This window comes from Ursus arctos, unplaced genomic scaffold (assembly GCF_023065955.2).
Source record: "Ursus arctos isolate Adak ecotype North America unplaced genomic scaffold, UrsArc2.0 scaffold_22, whole genome shotgun sequence".
Classification (NCBI taxonomy): domain Eukaryota; kingdom Metazoa; phylum Chordata; class Mammalia; order Carnivora; family Ursidae; genus Ursus; species Ursus arctos.
The window spans coordinates 63002321-63016785 of record NW_026622897.1 but is presented as its reverse complement, the minus strand read 5'-3'; the positions used below and the strand labels follow the sequence as shown (position 1 = coordinate 63016785).

Here is a 14465-nt window from a genome sequence, read left to right as displayed (position 1 = left end):
TTTGATGTAAAGTTCGATGATTCATTAGTTGCGTATAACACCCAGTGCACCATGCAATACGTGCCCTCCTTACTACCCATCACCAGTCTATCCCATTCCCCCACCCCCCTCCCCTCTGAGGCCCTCAGTTTGTTTCCCAGAGTCCATAGTCTCTCACGCTTCATTCCCCCTTCTGATTACCCCCCTTTCTTTATGTATAAATGAGGTCTACAATGGATAGTCTCTGCCCCAGCCACTCCGTTTCCCTCCTCATTGGCAACTATTGTTAATGTTCTTTGTTTCTTGTGTTAATTTTCCTGAGATTGTGTGCACACATACACACATGTACTTGTGAATATATATGTGTGAACATAAGTATATTTGTGCACGTGTATATTTATATACGGTTCTGTTATTTTATTTTCCCACTTAACCATGGAGGCTTTTTATATCATTATACAAAGAGCTTCCTTATTGTCTGTTATGGCTGTACCACATCATCTTTTTTTTTAGAGAGAGGGAGGGGGGAGAGGCAAAGGGAGAGGGAGAGAGAGAATCTTGAGCAAGCTCCATGACTAGCATGGAGCTGGATGTGGGGCTTGAGTTCACGACCCTGAGATCATGACCTGAACTGAAATCAAGAGTTAGATGCTTAACCAACCGAGCCACCCAGGTGTCCCTGTAACCCAACATCTTTTATGGCCTCCCACTGATGGACATTGATGTTTCCAATCCTATTGCTCTTATAGACAAAGCCGTAATGAATAATCTTGTTCATTTGTCACTTCCCAAGTGTGGGAATGTGTTTGCAGAATACATTCCTAGAGGTGGAATTGGGTCAAAGGATCTGAGCCTCATAATCTTGAGAAGGCTAAATTGTCTTCTATAGAGCTTGTTCCATGTTACACACCCACCAGTAATGTGTTTTATGAAATGCTTGTATTAATGCAGTGATTTTGAAAGTAATTTGTGACTCCTCTGTGAGACTGGTGAAAGCTATGGACATGGACCCAAGAGAAACACAAACCATACAATATTTCACATACAATTTCAACTGGCTCAGAAACTCCTGAGGGCTATCCATGCATACTCGTTTAAGACACCCTGGCTGAGGGGGGAAGAGCTTTAGGGCCAACCCACCTAAGTTCACCCCTTAACTCTACCATTTCCCAGCTGTGGAATGTCCGGCAAGTGGTTTCACCTCTTCACGTCTCAGTTTCCTTTTGGAAGGAAAGGCACAATAATCCTATTTCATAGGACACTTGTGAGGATACATACTTTCGTGTAGAGCATCTAATGTAGAGGTTGGAATATAGCAGGTGCTCAATGTATGGTTTGTACACACACCCACACCTTGCTCCCACACACACTCATGTGTACACAATACCTTCCATTCCTTTTCAACCTAAGTTTCTAGTTGTCTCTGGAGTAACTCCTGCTAGATTCACAAGATCAACGCTTGAAGCATAATTCCCCAAAGTGGGGTCCTTGGACCAACTGCATAAGAATCACCTGGGGGCCTTAATTAAAATGCAGATTCCTGGGCCCCACTGTAGATCCATGGAATTAGAACTTTTGGAAGAGGGGTTCAAGGAGCTTCATGCTTGGGGATTCTCTTACACAATGAAGTTAGAGAAACAGTACTATACAGTTTGATAAATTCCTTCTAGTCCCTATACCTGAAATTCTAGTAGTTACCACAATGTGGCTTTGTCAGTGGGAGCCTATACCCAGCAAATGGATAGGTGTAGACACCTGAGAGAAAGCAGGACTAGTATATGGGACAGTCTCCTTTGGTTCCATCTACAAAAATACTATTACTTATGGAAGTAACAGACAGCATGAACTCTATTCTCATCAGGAATCTTTCTCAAAACAACCAGGGAGACCAGGACTAGATGCCTATGGTAGGGGTTGGGATGGAGGCCCAGGGTATCAGGTTTGGTGAAGAAAGTCTGCCATGGCTAGGGTGGCTGACCCATGGCCAGGAGCTGGGAATAAGACTGTATACAGCCAGGCAGTGGTCACCGGGGGGCTTGAGGGCACAGGCTTAGAAGTACCAATCCCTTTAACTCTCAGAACTGGTGTGGTAAGTGATGGTCTAGGGCTGAAGTCGCCAGATTTAGCAAATAAAAATACGTGACATGCAGTTCAATTAGTTAGTTCAATTAGTTAAATATATATATAATATATATGTCCTGTATAATATTTGGGACATACTTACATTACAAAAGTTATGTGTTGTTCATCTGAAATTCAGATTTAAGTGGGTATCTTGTATTTTATCTGGCAACCCTACCCAGAGCTTCTCTGCACTGCCTCTAACCTCAGAAGAGGGTTGGAGCCCCCATGTGACTTGCACAGAATCTGGAGCTCCGTGACTTTGGCCCAAGGTGGGCACTGCATCCAGTGTGGGTGAGGAGCAAGTAGGGTTGGCGTGTGGACTTCCAGGAGGGAGACATCCTGTCCTTGCCTGCGTCTGGGCAGGGACGGGAAATGAATTTGTGCCAGTGTTATGAGATGCTGGCACCGTGCTAAGCCTTCACTATGGTCTCCCTTAGCCCTCCTGCAACTCTTTGAGTTAGGTGTTATCGCTGTTATCCCTGTCTTAGAGATGAGGAGACTGGAATTCCACAATGCAAAGACCATAGGACTGCTGAGTGCAGGAGCAGGGATTGAAGCCCCTGGGGCTGCTGCCAGGTCTGGGATTAGCTGAACCTCCTAGGCTCTTCTCTCTGGTAATCCCAAGGGTTTAAGGTGGGAGCAGTCCCCACCCATGAATCCCCGAGACAGGAAGTGTTCCCAGTTTTTCCTGGCCCAGGGCCAGGGTCTTGTCCAGCCTCACATGCTTGCTGGGGATTCCAGGCTGGGAGGCGGATCTGCAGTTTCTTTGGTCCCCGTCTGGCCGGCACGGTGCTCAGCGGCACAGGCTGCCCATGGGCACTGCCACCCACTGTGTGGGTGCCCATGGGAGGCACTCAGGGCAAGCTCCTGCCTCACAGGCCCAGCCTGTCCTGAGCTCTGGGGCTGCAGCTTCCCCTGCCGTTAGCCCCCTGAGTGGGGCCAGAGGGGGCTCCCCGAGGAGCTTCAGGCTCCAAGTCCCAGCCCTTCTAGGAGGAGGCGGTGGCCGAGGCTCAGCAGCCAGAGGCTTCTCAGCTCGGAGCTCCAGAGCCAGATGTAACATTGACCTTAAATGGTAAAAGCTCCCCAGAGTGAAGAGAGGCTGGCCAGAGGAGGAAAGGGGAATAACTCAGTTTTAGGTAAGTCATTGCTATATCTAAGAATAACCTGCTCTTCAGCCGGGACGCAAGGGAACTCTTCTCCTCCTTAAAGGTACAGGGTGCTGGGATGGGGCGCTTGACTTTCAGGGGAGTTGGCTTTGTTGGGTGCCATTTCAGCTGAGTATTTTTATTGTTGCTGTCATCATGATTTTTAAATAAGGAGTGAATCTTGCCAGTCCTAACTTAACTAAACTGTGCTCTGTCTGCTGCTGTTGGAAAACATGCACAGGCTAGGGTGAAAATGTGGGTTCTGACTGGAGAGCCCACCCCCACATTTCCTGTGGGCCCCTCTGGGGAATAGCGGGTTCCCAGCTTATGTAAGTCCTCCGGGCAGGGCTCTCCCCCCACTGCCTGCTACCCCTTCCCAGCTCGGCTCTGTGCTTACTTGTGCCTCCCTCTGCCCACCCCCCCCAACCCTGTGCCGCAGCTGTGTCCACTTAGGACCCTGTGTGGGGCCAGCCCTGTCCCCATCCTTGACCTTGCCCCCATTTCTGTCCCTGCCCCTCCTGTCCTGTGTTCTGGTCACAGCCCCTGTTTTCATCTCTGTCTCCATCTCTCCTGGGTCCAGCTTTGCCCCCTGTGCCCTTTCCTCCGTGGAAGGGGTGTGCCCAACCTGTGCCCTTAGCCCTGCTTGCCTCGAGGAGCTTGGTGTCAAAGCTATCCTACAATAAATGGCACTCAGGCTGCCTTTCTCCAAAGGAAGGGCCAGGGGACAGAAGGCAGAGAAGGGCCTAGCTGTCTTGTTCCCTCCTGCCCAGGAAAAGTTCGTGAAAGCCTGGAGATCCTCTGCAGTTTGAGTCAACAGAGTGCAGGGTCTGGGACCCCTGGCCAGTGCTCCTGCCTCCCAGAGCTTGGCAGCTGGTGTCCTCTTAACACTCTCAGGCTGTTCTTTGGGGGTCTGGTGGGTGGGGGGAGTAAAGCAGCCCACAGGCTTGTCCGAGCTGGGTCTCCTGCATGGGAAAGGAGGAAGCTTCCCAGCACTATTCTGGCTGGAAGCACTAGGGAGTCGGAGTCGGCTAAGGGTTCCATCATCCCCACCAGGGGGCAATGACATGCTGGTGAGACAGGTGGGGTTAACTCCCCTGCAACCTCACCCGGCACTTTTCTGGGGAGGAAACACAGGTTAAATGACTTGCCTAAGATCAGACCACTAAGGAAAAGCAGCTCTAGGACTCGAATTGAAGTCTGACTCTAATGGCTGAGTCAACATAGTTGTGAGTGAGAGGGTACTCCCGCTTCTTGTGATTTCTGACCAAATGGACAATACAGTTGTCATCGTCATGTTTGGGTATCCTTGATACAGTGGGGTGTGTGTGCGTGTGTGTGTCTGTCTGTGTGTGTCTGGTTGGGGGTGACTATATTCACAGCTAATGTACCTTTCTTTATGCATCCGGTAAGTGGGACATTCCTGCATACTCTCAAAGGTCATCTGGGAGATATAATCAGGTGCTAATTGCTAAAAGATGATCAATGGTCCCATAAACATATTTTCTGGAGAAAGAAAAAAAAAAGCAAACACACCATTCTTTAAGTGCATCAAACCCTGTTCTAAGCACTTCCCGTATAGTAATTCAGCATGCACAACCGTAGGGTAGGGATTATTGTTAGTGTCCTCATCTCGTAGATGGGGACATTTTAGCATAGAAAGGTCACACAGCTGGTGAGAGGTGGTGCTGGCATTTGACCCCAGGCAGCCTGTCTCTGAAGGCTCTACTCCTAACCACCGCGCTCTGTTCATCTCCAGTTTGTACCACCTCTGAGAGGGCAGTGGGGGAAGCACTGACTGTCTTCCAACACTCTGCCTAAGGCTTTCCACATGGGATTTCTTGTGCTCCCTTAGTAATGCTATGAGGGTGGTATCTTTACCCAATTTTACACGGAGGACACTAGGACTAGGGGATGTTAATGACTTGTCCAAGGTCACCCAGCCACCAAATGACAGAGCAGGGAATTTAGTATCTTGGATGAGGATAATTAATGCCTTCTGCTTGGCACTGATTGGCAGGGGGACCAGTGGGCTCATAGCTTCAGGATGAGGGGCTCTGAGACTCTGAGAGGAACCTGGATGCCTGGCCTGATGGGCTGAACTACAAGTATGGCTCTCAGCTTCTCAAATGGCCCTGCCTCTTTCCCCCATGTCTTGGTAACGAAGGTGGGTGGATACAGCTCACATCTCCAGCAGGAGTGCAGACTGAGCCCCGTGAGGGCAGAGTCCTTGTCTTATTCTCCACTGTATGTCCTGCATCCAGAATGATGCTGGGGTACTGAGTATTCGGGGTCAATTTGTTTTCCTTATGAAGAAATGGACATAATGGTCACGAGTGTGCTGCTGCTAGACAGGGCCCTGGTTTATTGTGTATGTAAACCCGCTGATCAGATTCTTTCAGGCTGGCAAGTGGGGGTCTCAGGTTAGCCACCTCCTCCCACCCTGCCACCTCTTCTGGGTAGCTCATGGGGCCACTGGGCTGCCTCTCAGCTGTTCTCTCGGTGGCTCAGCAGTCACCTGAGGGGTTCTGACTGAGGTGAAGCAGAGACCTGGATGGGTGGTAGAGGAGAGATTTTGCCCCTGCCATTTGGGGAGCTCTTTGAATTAGTGGGATGGAGATAGAGAACCAAGTTCTTATGTAGTAAATACAAAAATTGATATAAATTGAGTCCCACTTGAGGTCCCTGTGCCGGGGTCTGTTCTAGAATGTTATTTCACTTACTCCTTGTGATAGCGAGGAGGGGACTGTGGTGGAAAGAGGTATAGCCATGTGCCCATGGCCACGAAGCTGGTAGGTGGTGAGCAGGGATTCCAGCTCAGGCCACTTGGGTCCAAAGCAGGGACTTCCTGTGTTAGATACCACCCTGCCGCTGGTTAGTAACACGCATCGTGGGGAAGTTACTGAGTGCCCCAGTCCAAATGATGGAAAAACCAAGAAAAGGGGGAAAGGGATATTGTGTTTGTCCTATAGACGCTGGAGGTCAGAGTCTGAGGTTCAGGGGACAGCTCAGGACAGCCTTCCTAGATGGGATGCAGAGGCAACAGAAGCCCGTGACCTTGGACAAGCCCTGCCTTCTCTGCAAGGGCCTTCTCCAGAGGAGAAGGAAAGCAGGTGACAGCCACTCAGCCAGGAAACCTCCCTCCCAGTGGGCCACAGCTGTAAAAAACAATTTTCAAAGGTTGGGGTTAATCAGTTCTGGTTACTTTCTTCCTAGTGCTTTTTATACGTATAATTTTATTCAACTTCTTTACCTGGTAATAAAAGTAATATACATTCTGTGCTAAAATTTCTTAGAAAATATATAAAGAGATATAAATAAGAAATTCAGAAGTATATATGAAGAAATAAAAAATCCCTCCAGAATCCTGTCACTCAGAGATAAATATCGGGTTTTTGTTTTTTGTTTTTTAAATATTTTACCCATTGATTTGACAGAGAGAGAGAGAGCACAAGCAGGGGAAGCGGGAAAGGGAGAAGCAGGCTCCCCACGGAGCAGAAAGCCTGACGCGCAGCTCGATCCCTAGACTTGGGGATCACGACCTGAGCTGAAGACAGACGCTCAACAGACTGACCACCCAGGCTCCCCAAATATTGTTAATATTACAGTGTATTTCTTTCTTTATCTTTCTCTGTATTTTATAAAACTAAGGTCTTACTATATGTGGTTTTGTAGTCTGCTTTAAATTTTTTTTTAAAGATTTTATTTATTTGAGAGAGAGAGCACACAAGTGGGGGTGGGGGTGGGGAGGGGTAGAGGGAGAGGGAGAGGGAGAAGCAGACTCCCCACTGAGCAGGGAGCCTGACAATGTGGGGCTCGATCCCAGGACCCTGGGATCACGACCCGAGCTGAAGGCAGATGCTCAACAGACTGAGCCACCCAGGCGCCCCTGCTTTAAAAATTTTTAAAGACTTAATTTTTCTAGGGCAGTTTTAGGTTCATAGCAGGAAGAAAGGTACAGAGATTTCCCCACATACCCCCTGCTTCACACGTGCATAGCCTCCCCCATTAGCAACACCGCCTACCAGAGTGATTCATTTGTTACAAATGGTGACACATCATTATGACCCCAAGTCCATAGTTTACCTTCAGGTTCACTCTTGGTGTTGTTCATTCTATGGGTTTAGGCAAATGTATAAGGACATGTATCCACCATTACAGTATCATGCAGAGTAGTTTCACTGCCCTAAAGATCCCCTGTGCTCCAGCTACACACCCTTCCTCCCAACCCTAACTCCTAGCAACCACTGATCTTTTCACTTTCTCCATAGTTTGCCCTTTTCCAGAATGTCAGATAGTTGGAATCACATAGGATGTAGCCTTTTCAGACTGGCTTCTTTCACTTAGCAACATGGATTTCAGTCTCCTCCATGTCTTTTCATGGCTCGATAACTCATTTCTTTTTAGCACCAGATAGTATTCTGCTGTCTTGATGTGCTAGTTTATTTACCACTCACTTACTGAGGACATCTTAGTCTGCTTTTTATTTTAACCGGACATTCTATCATGATCATCTTTCCCTCTCATTAAAGATACTTCAAAACACGATATTTTGATGGTTGTATAACACCCTTTTAGCTGCGCCACGGTTTAGTCATCATTTCTCTTGTTGGGCTTGGACGAATGTGGTTTTTCTTCGGGGACAGTCCCAGTGGCACACATATGATGGCTCTTCTGTACATGCATGTCGTTTGGAAACTCAGCCCTCAGAGGCGGGCTTGTGTGGTGGGGCCCAAGATGTGGCTTATTCTGCAAGATGATAGTAAGTGGGATACTGACTCAGCCCTAAACACACGAACTCACATCACGAGAATGTTATTCCCTTGTCAGTTATTTTTAGTCCTTCCATGAAGAAGCAAGCCTTGATCTGAGGTAGCCTGGGAATGAGGGGGCTTACAGGACTTTCAGCACTAAAACCAGAAGTCCGAGACCACTCAGGACAAGTCGTTCACTCTGGCTTGAACTGAGTGTGCCTTCAACGTCTTTCAGACCCTGGTTTGTCTCCCTTCTTGACAAAATGAGAGCAAGCCTTGGGCCTGGAGACTTTGTCAGGCAATAGCCAGTATTTATTAAGTGTTTTGACTTTATTTTTATAACGCTCTCTTTGTGGTATAAGCAGTACAGACGTCTCCATTTAGGGTAGGGATATAAAGTTTCCGTTTTGGATAAATGTAATGAAAAGGGTCACTAACCCTATTGAGCACTTACTTTGTACTAGGTGCTGTTCAAAGGCTTTACGGGCAGTCCTCATTTCGTCCACACACCAACCCCCTGAAGTAGTTACTATGATTATCTCTGCTATACAGATTAGGAAACAGGCACAGAGAGGGCAAGGCCCTTGTCCAGCAACACAAAGCTGGTAAATGGCAGAGTTGGGATTTCAACCCTGGTTTTCTGGCTCATTGCTAAGGCAAAATAAAGAATGTTAAATAAATAAATGTGTAGGTGGCACACGGACATGGCAAAAAATGTGAGGGTGGTATGCAGATGACTCAAGTTTAGGAAACACTGGCTTGGAGGAAATCGGGGTTCTATGAGCAAGGGCACCAGTGAATGCAGGATGTGGGGGACAAAATCATACTCTGCTCACAGCGAGGCTGCAGGCTGGCATGCAGTGCAGACGGCTTGGCGGCTGCCCTGGGAAGGGACACACAGAACCACACGGAGTTCTGCCACTGACGGGCTAACTGGGAGGATGTTTCCAGAGGCCCAAGGTTCCTAGTTCATCAGAAGGAGAGAAAGCCTGAAGACACCCTTGATGTTGCTTATACACGTGTGGTCAAGAGTGCTGGCCCCTAGTCAGGAGGTGGGCTCAGTGTCCACCACGTCTTCCCTCATTATCATAGTGGAAGACGTCCTCTCGAGCTCGAGGCAGCACTGGGTTCTGGTGGAAAGGGCAGCCCCTGGAGTGACCGTGTGGCTCCACCACTGGCCCGCTGTCCATCTTGGCTGTACCCAACCTTGCTGAGCTTCAGTTTCTTCTCCTGTGAGATAGAGATAATGATGGTGCTTTGCAGGGTAATTCCCTTAGCCAGGGTCTGTTCTTAGCACCCAGTAAACATTAGCTATTATTGTAGCTAGCCTCTGTCTGTCTGTCCTCTTTTAGATTCCATCAAGGAGATTTCTGTACAGGGTATGAGGCTTTGCCCATAATTTTGGGTCCTATCCTCACCTCCGTTAATGCCCCAAGGACAGTAGCGGACTTATTCTCTAGATGATTGGCCACTGGCACCCGCTGGGGTCTCTAAGGAAGCCCAGTGAAAACACCTTCTTCCTTCACTTAAGCTGTAAGTCTCGTGGAGAAGTCAATCTAACATCCCCCTTATGACTGATAAGCCTTGTATTGGACAATGGGGCTTACATTGGCAGGCAAGCCTATATATAGGCTTTCTTTTTTATTATTATTTTTTAAAATTTTAATTCCAGTTTAATTAACACAAGTGTTATATTAATTTCAGGTGTACACCTCACCCATCCTTCCACCCCCCTCCCCTCTGGTAAACACCAGTTTGTTCTCTCTGGTTAAGAGTCAGTTTCTTGGTTTGTCTTTTTTTTCTTTTTCGGTTGTTTTGTTTCTTAAATTCCATATATGAGTGAAATCCTATGGTATTTGTCTTTCTCTGACTGACTTATTTCACTTAGCATTATTCTCTCTAGATCCATCCATGTTGTTGCAAATGGTAAGATTTTATTCTCTTTTATGGCTGAGTAATATTCCATTATCTGTATGTATATCATGCCTTCTTTATCAGATGATGGACATTTGGGCTGCTTCTATAATTTGGCTATTATAAATAATGCTGCTATAAACATAGGGGTGCATACATCTCTTTGAATTAGTGTTTTTGTATCTTTGGGTAAATACCCAGCTGTGGATCATATGGTAATTCTGTTTTTAATTCTTTGAGGAATCTCCATACTGTTTTCCCTCAACACTTGTTTTTCTAGTTTTTTATTTTAGGCATTCTGACAGGTGTGAGGTGATATCTTATTGTGGGTTTGATCTGCATGTCCCTGATGTTGAACAGCTTTTAACATGTCTGTTGGCCCTCTGTATGTCTTCTTTGGAGAAATGTCTGTTCATGTCTTCTGCTCATTTTTAAATTGGATTATTTAGGGTTTTCTGGTGTTGACTTGTATAAGTTTATTATATATTTTGGATCCTAACCCTTCATTGAATATGTCATTTGCAAATATCTTCTCTCATTCAGCAGGTTGCGTTTCAGTTTTGTCAATTGTTTCCTTCACTGTGCAGAGAATTTTTATTTTGATGAAGTCTCAATAGTTTCTTTTTGCTTTTGTTTCCCTTGCCTCAGGAGACATATCTAGAAAAATCTTGCTATGGCCAATGTCAGAAAAATTACTGCCTATACTCTCTTCTAGTATTTTTATGGTTTCAGGTTTCATATTGAGGTCCTTAATCCATTTTAAGTTTATTTTTGTGTATAGTGTTAGAAAGTGGTCCAGCTTCATTCTTTCTTTTTAAAATTCAATTTCGTTAACATATACTATAATATTAATTTCAGGGATAGAATTTAGTGATTCCTCAGTTGCATATAATACCCAGTGCTCATTACATCAAATGCCCTCCTTAATGCCCATCACCCAGTTACCCCATCCCCCTACTCACCTCATCTCCAGCAACCCTCAGTTTGTTTCCTAGAGTTAAGAGTCTTTTACGGTTTGCCTCCCTCTGTTTTAATCTTATTTTATTTTTTCTTCCCTTTCCCTATGTTCATCTGTTTTGTTTCTTAAATTCCACATATGAGTGAAATTATATGGTATTTGTCTTTCTCTGACTGATTTATTTCGCTTAGCATAGTACCCTCTAGTTCCAACCAAACTGTTGCAAATGGCAAGATTTCATTCTTTTTGATGGCTGAGTAATATTCTATTTGCATGTGGCTGTCCACTTTTCCCAACACTACTTGTTGAAGAGACTATCTTTTTCCCATTGCATATTCTTACCTTCTTTGTCAAAGTTTAATTGACAAGTAGGCTTTCTGAAGTTGAGTTAAGCCAATTTATCCCATCCCTCTAGTGGAGGCAGGCCCCCTTAAATCATAGAGCAAGGAGGAGCAGAGTAGAATATGTTTCCCTTGCAGGCAGCACGTTCCCAAGAGAAAGGGAAGAGGAAAGGACTGAGCTAGTCAGGTTGACCCTTGTCAGAAATCCCTATCAGATAGCCGTTTCCTTGGTGGGTGGAGGTGGGGGGAAGCCAGGAGTCTTAGACTCTTGCAGCTCTTCCCATGTGAATGAAACAATCATGTAGGAGAAGAAGCTTTATGCCCCTAATGGTACCATGGTGAGAGCCTAGCCCAAGCCCTGTTGCAAAGCTGGTCTCTCAGGTGATGTTCATCTGACAGATGTGTCACACCCTAGTGACAGGTAGGGAACTTTCAGGTTACAGGGCTGCCATGTAGTCCCAAGAGGGTGGGCAGCCCAGCTCCTCCCTTTTCCCCAGGGATGGAAAGGATGGAACCCCATCCTTTCTCTTCACAAGTTGCCCAGCTGGCACCTGTTTGAAGAGCAGTGCTTCTGCGGACGAGACAAGCATCAGAGGCCTTGAGCTTTGGGGCAAGATTCTGAGCAGCTACTCTATTCAGCCTTCTCTGCTTTGTATCTCTCTTTTGTCTTCTTTCAGTATGTGACAATCTTGATCAGGCCTCATAACCTTGTCTATGGGCAAGCGCCTTCTTCTAGTAGGAAAATACAAGTCTAGAATCTCTATTACACGAAATGCATGTCCTGCACTGTGAGTCTTGTGTCACTCTCTGACTCACCAAGACTTGTGCCCTAAAAGATCACAGATCCTGTGATGATCCCCCAGTCTGTCTCCGAGGCTGTGTGGGGTAGTGATTGGGACCTCAGCTTCTCAAATCAAATGACCTGAATTCAAGTCTCTGCCTTGCAACTTACTGTCTGACCTTGGGCAAATGATCTAACCTCTACAGCCTGACTTTCCTGATGTGTAAAATAGGGCTGATGATGACCATAATATATCTTGCTCAAAGACTTGTCATGAAGATGAAATGGATCGGTGTATTTAAATAACTTATCTGTATATAAGTACTCAATGAATAATAACTATTATTCAAGCCCAGATTAACATCAAGTGCATGGAACTCCTCTATTTTGTGGCCCCAAAGGGTCCGGCTGTCTTGTCATGATAGTTTCAACCTGTTTGGGGCTTGGTTCCCTGGTAGAAAGAATATAATATCTTCCTGAACTTCTTATCTAAGACATTTTTCCTGTTCCCCAGCTGAAGTCAAACTGGTCCCTAATGTAGATTGGAAGGTGATGGTGATGAGGCTAAGTACTGTCAGGAGGAAACTAGATGGTTGGATACCAAGAGGACCCCCTAAGGACCATCATCTTGGGGATGTTCCAAGGTCCTGGGCCTATCCCTAAGCCTGGTCAGTGGCCCAGAATTGATTGTTCACATGGAGACTGACCCCTGATAATCAAACTCATGAGACTGAAGTCTATAATTCTGAATGTCTGTGTGCTAATGTATGGTGATCAAAAGACCTGGAAGATGAAGATTTTGCTCAGAAGATAGAAAATTCTGAGGGGTGTTTCACCTAGGCTACAGTCTGGTCCAGTAGCCATCTCTGCCTACAACAGAGAGACTTATCCACAGCACACGCTCCTGGAAGCCTTAGATAAGCATTTCTCTTTGGGGTTCCCTTTTACTTTATAGAAAGATAAGGTTTTCTGGAAGGTAGTTCAGAGAATCAAAGGAAAAAGTAGACAGCTAGGTCTCAGGAAGATAATTCCCAGAGCAGTGCTGGGGACCTGATAGCAGACACTTGCCAACTTTTTTCCTAGAGAAAAGGTCTTCTGTAAGACAAAGGTTTTTTGATGGTTAATCTCATAAATTTAAAAAATTGTTTTAGCATGCACCTCTATTTTATGTGCATTTCTTTATTTTAAATAATATTCATGAGCTACATTAATATGCCAGTTATTTTATAAAACACATAAAACCAGAAAATTTTAAGGGCAGACAAAGATGAAATTATATATGAAAACCATGCTTTATTTTTTTAAACAGTGACACCAGCTTTCTTTAAAAGAGTATTCCTTAGCGAGAGAGCTCATTACGTTTTAAAATCTCAGCACTTTGGATAACCCCTGGCTTTAATGACTATTATGATAAATGAGATACTGCAACAATCGTTCTCCCAGCAAGGAACCAAATCCACTCAACTGGCTCAAGAGACTTTAACAGAAGGACTATTTACAAAAGATGGTGCCTAGGCACCGCAAAACCAGCAACAGCAGGAGGCTGTTACCAGCCCTAGCTGGGAGGAGCAGGAGAAAAAGGAGGAAGAAGTTCCCTCTAGAATGAGCTATAGTTAAGGAAGGATACAGCCATGCCAGAGATGTAGTGCTGAAACAAGAAGGAACAGGGAAGAAAATGCCCCAGCCTCTCTCTCTTCCCACCTCCTGATGGCCCATTGACCAATCTCAGGTAGCAAGCATGGAAGCCCAAGTGGTACATCCTGTACGTGTCATCTGGGAGCACTGGGCACAGAATGGATGGTGGTGGGGGAGAGGGGGCAGGGAGAGAGGGAGGTTGGGAAGAGGATAACCAGCTCAGATAGCTGACGGAGAAGAAGGGCATCTTTACTTACGGAGTTGTAAGTAAAATTGTAAGCAAAACTCTCAGTTTGATTCACCAGTTTGCAAACTGTTTGAGAGTTGCTTTTGGTGTTAGTAGTATCTTCATTCCACATTTTTTACAGAAGCCGTTTAAGCCACTTGCCCATTTTATGATGGTTGGATTGGTTAAACCTAGATAAATGTATTTCACTAACCCACTTACTTGGGCACATACAAATTGTGTCATACTTCCCCGAAAGCAAATGATTACATGAGGGTGCTATTATGTCAGTCCCTTAGCATTGTAGAGTTTCTCCTGTTCCTTCAGGACATCTTACAAACCGGATGTGACAGTGACCTTTCTTTTTTTTTTTTTTTAAGATTTTATTTATTTATTTGACAGAGAGAGAGAGACAGCAAGAGAGGGGACACAAGCAGGGGGAGTGGGAGAGGAAGAAGCAGGCTCCCAGTGGAGCAGGGAACCCGATGTGGGGCTCGATCCCAGGACCCTGGGATCATGCCCTGAGCCGAAGGCAGATGCTTAACGACTGAGCCACCCAGCCGCCCCTGACAGTGACCTCTCAACATAGGGACTGAATGAAGGCACCATTG

At 45.9% G+C, this 14465-nt stretch overlaps 1 protein-coding gene across 8 annotated transcripts in view; it reads left to right on the top strand.

Moving 5' to 3' along the window:
- Positions 1-2822: 2822 nt before the first annotated feature.
- The window catches only part of IRAG1 (inositol 1,4,5-triphosphate receptor associated 1), a 129578-nt gene continuing 117935 nt past the window's right edge, over positions 2823-14465 (top strand). For 2 of the 8 annotated variants that reach the window (XM_057316816.1, XM_057316815.1), the window contains exon 1: positions 2850-3239. In XM_057316816.1, the coding sequence (XP_057172799.1) occupies positions 3173-3239 (67 nt within the window). In that variant the 5' untranslated portion in view covers positions 2850-3172. Of the gene's footprint in view, positions 3313-14465 lie in introns of all 8 variants that reach the window. The other 6 variants (XM_057316818.1, XM_057316817.1, XM_044379495.3 and 3 more) reach the window with 5 other exon arrangements.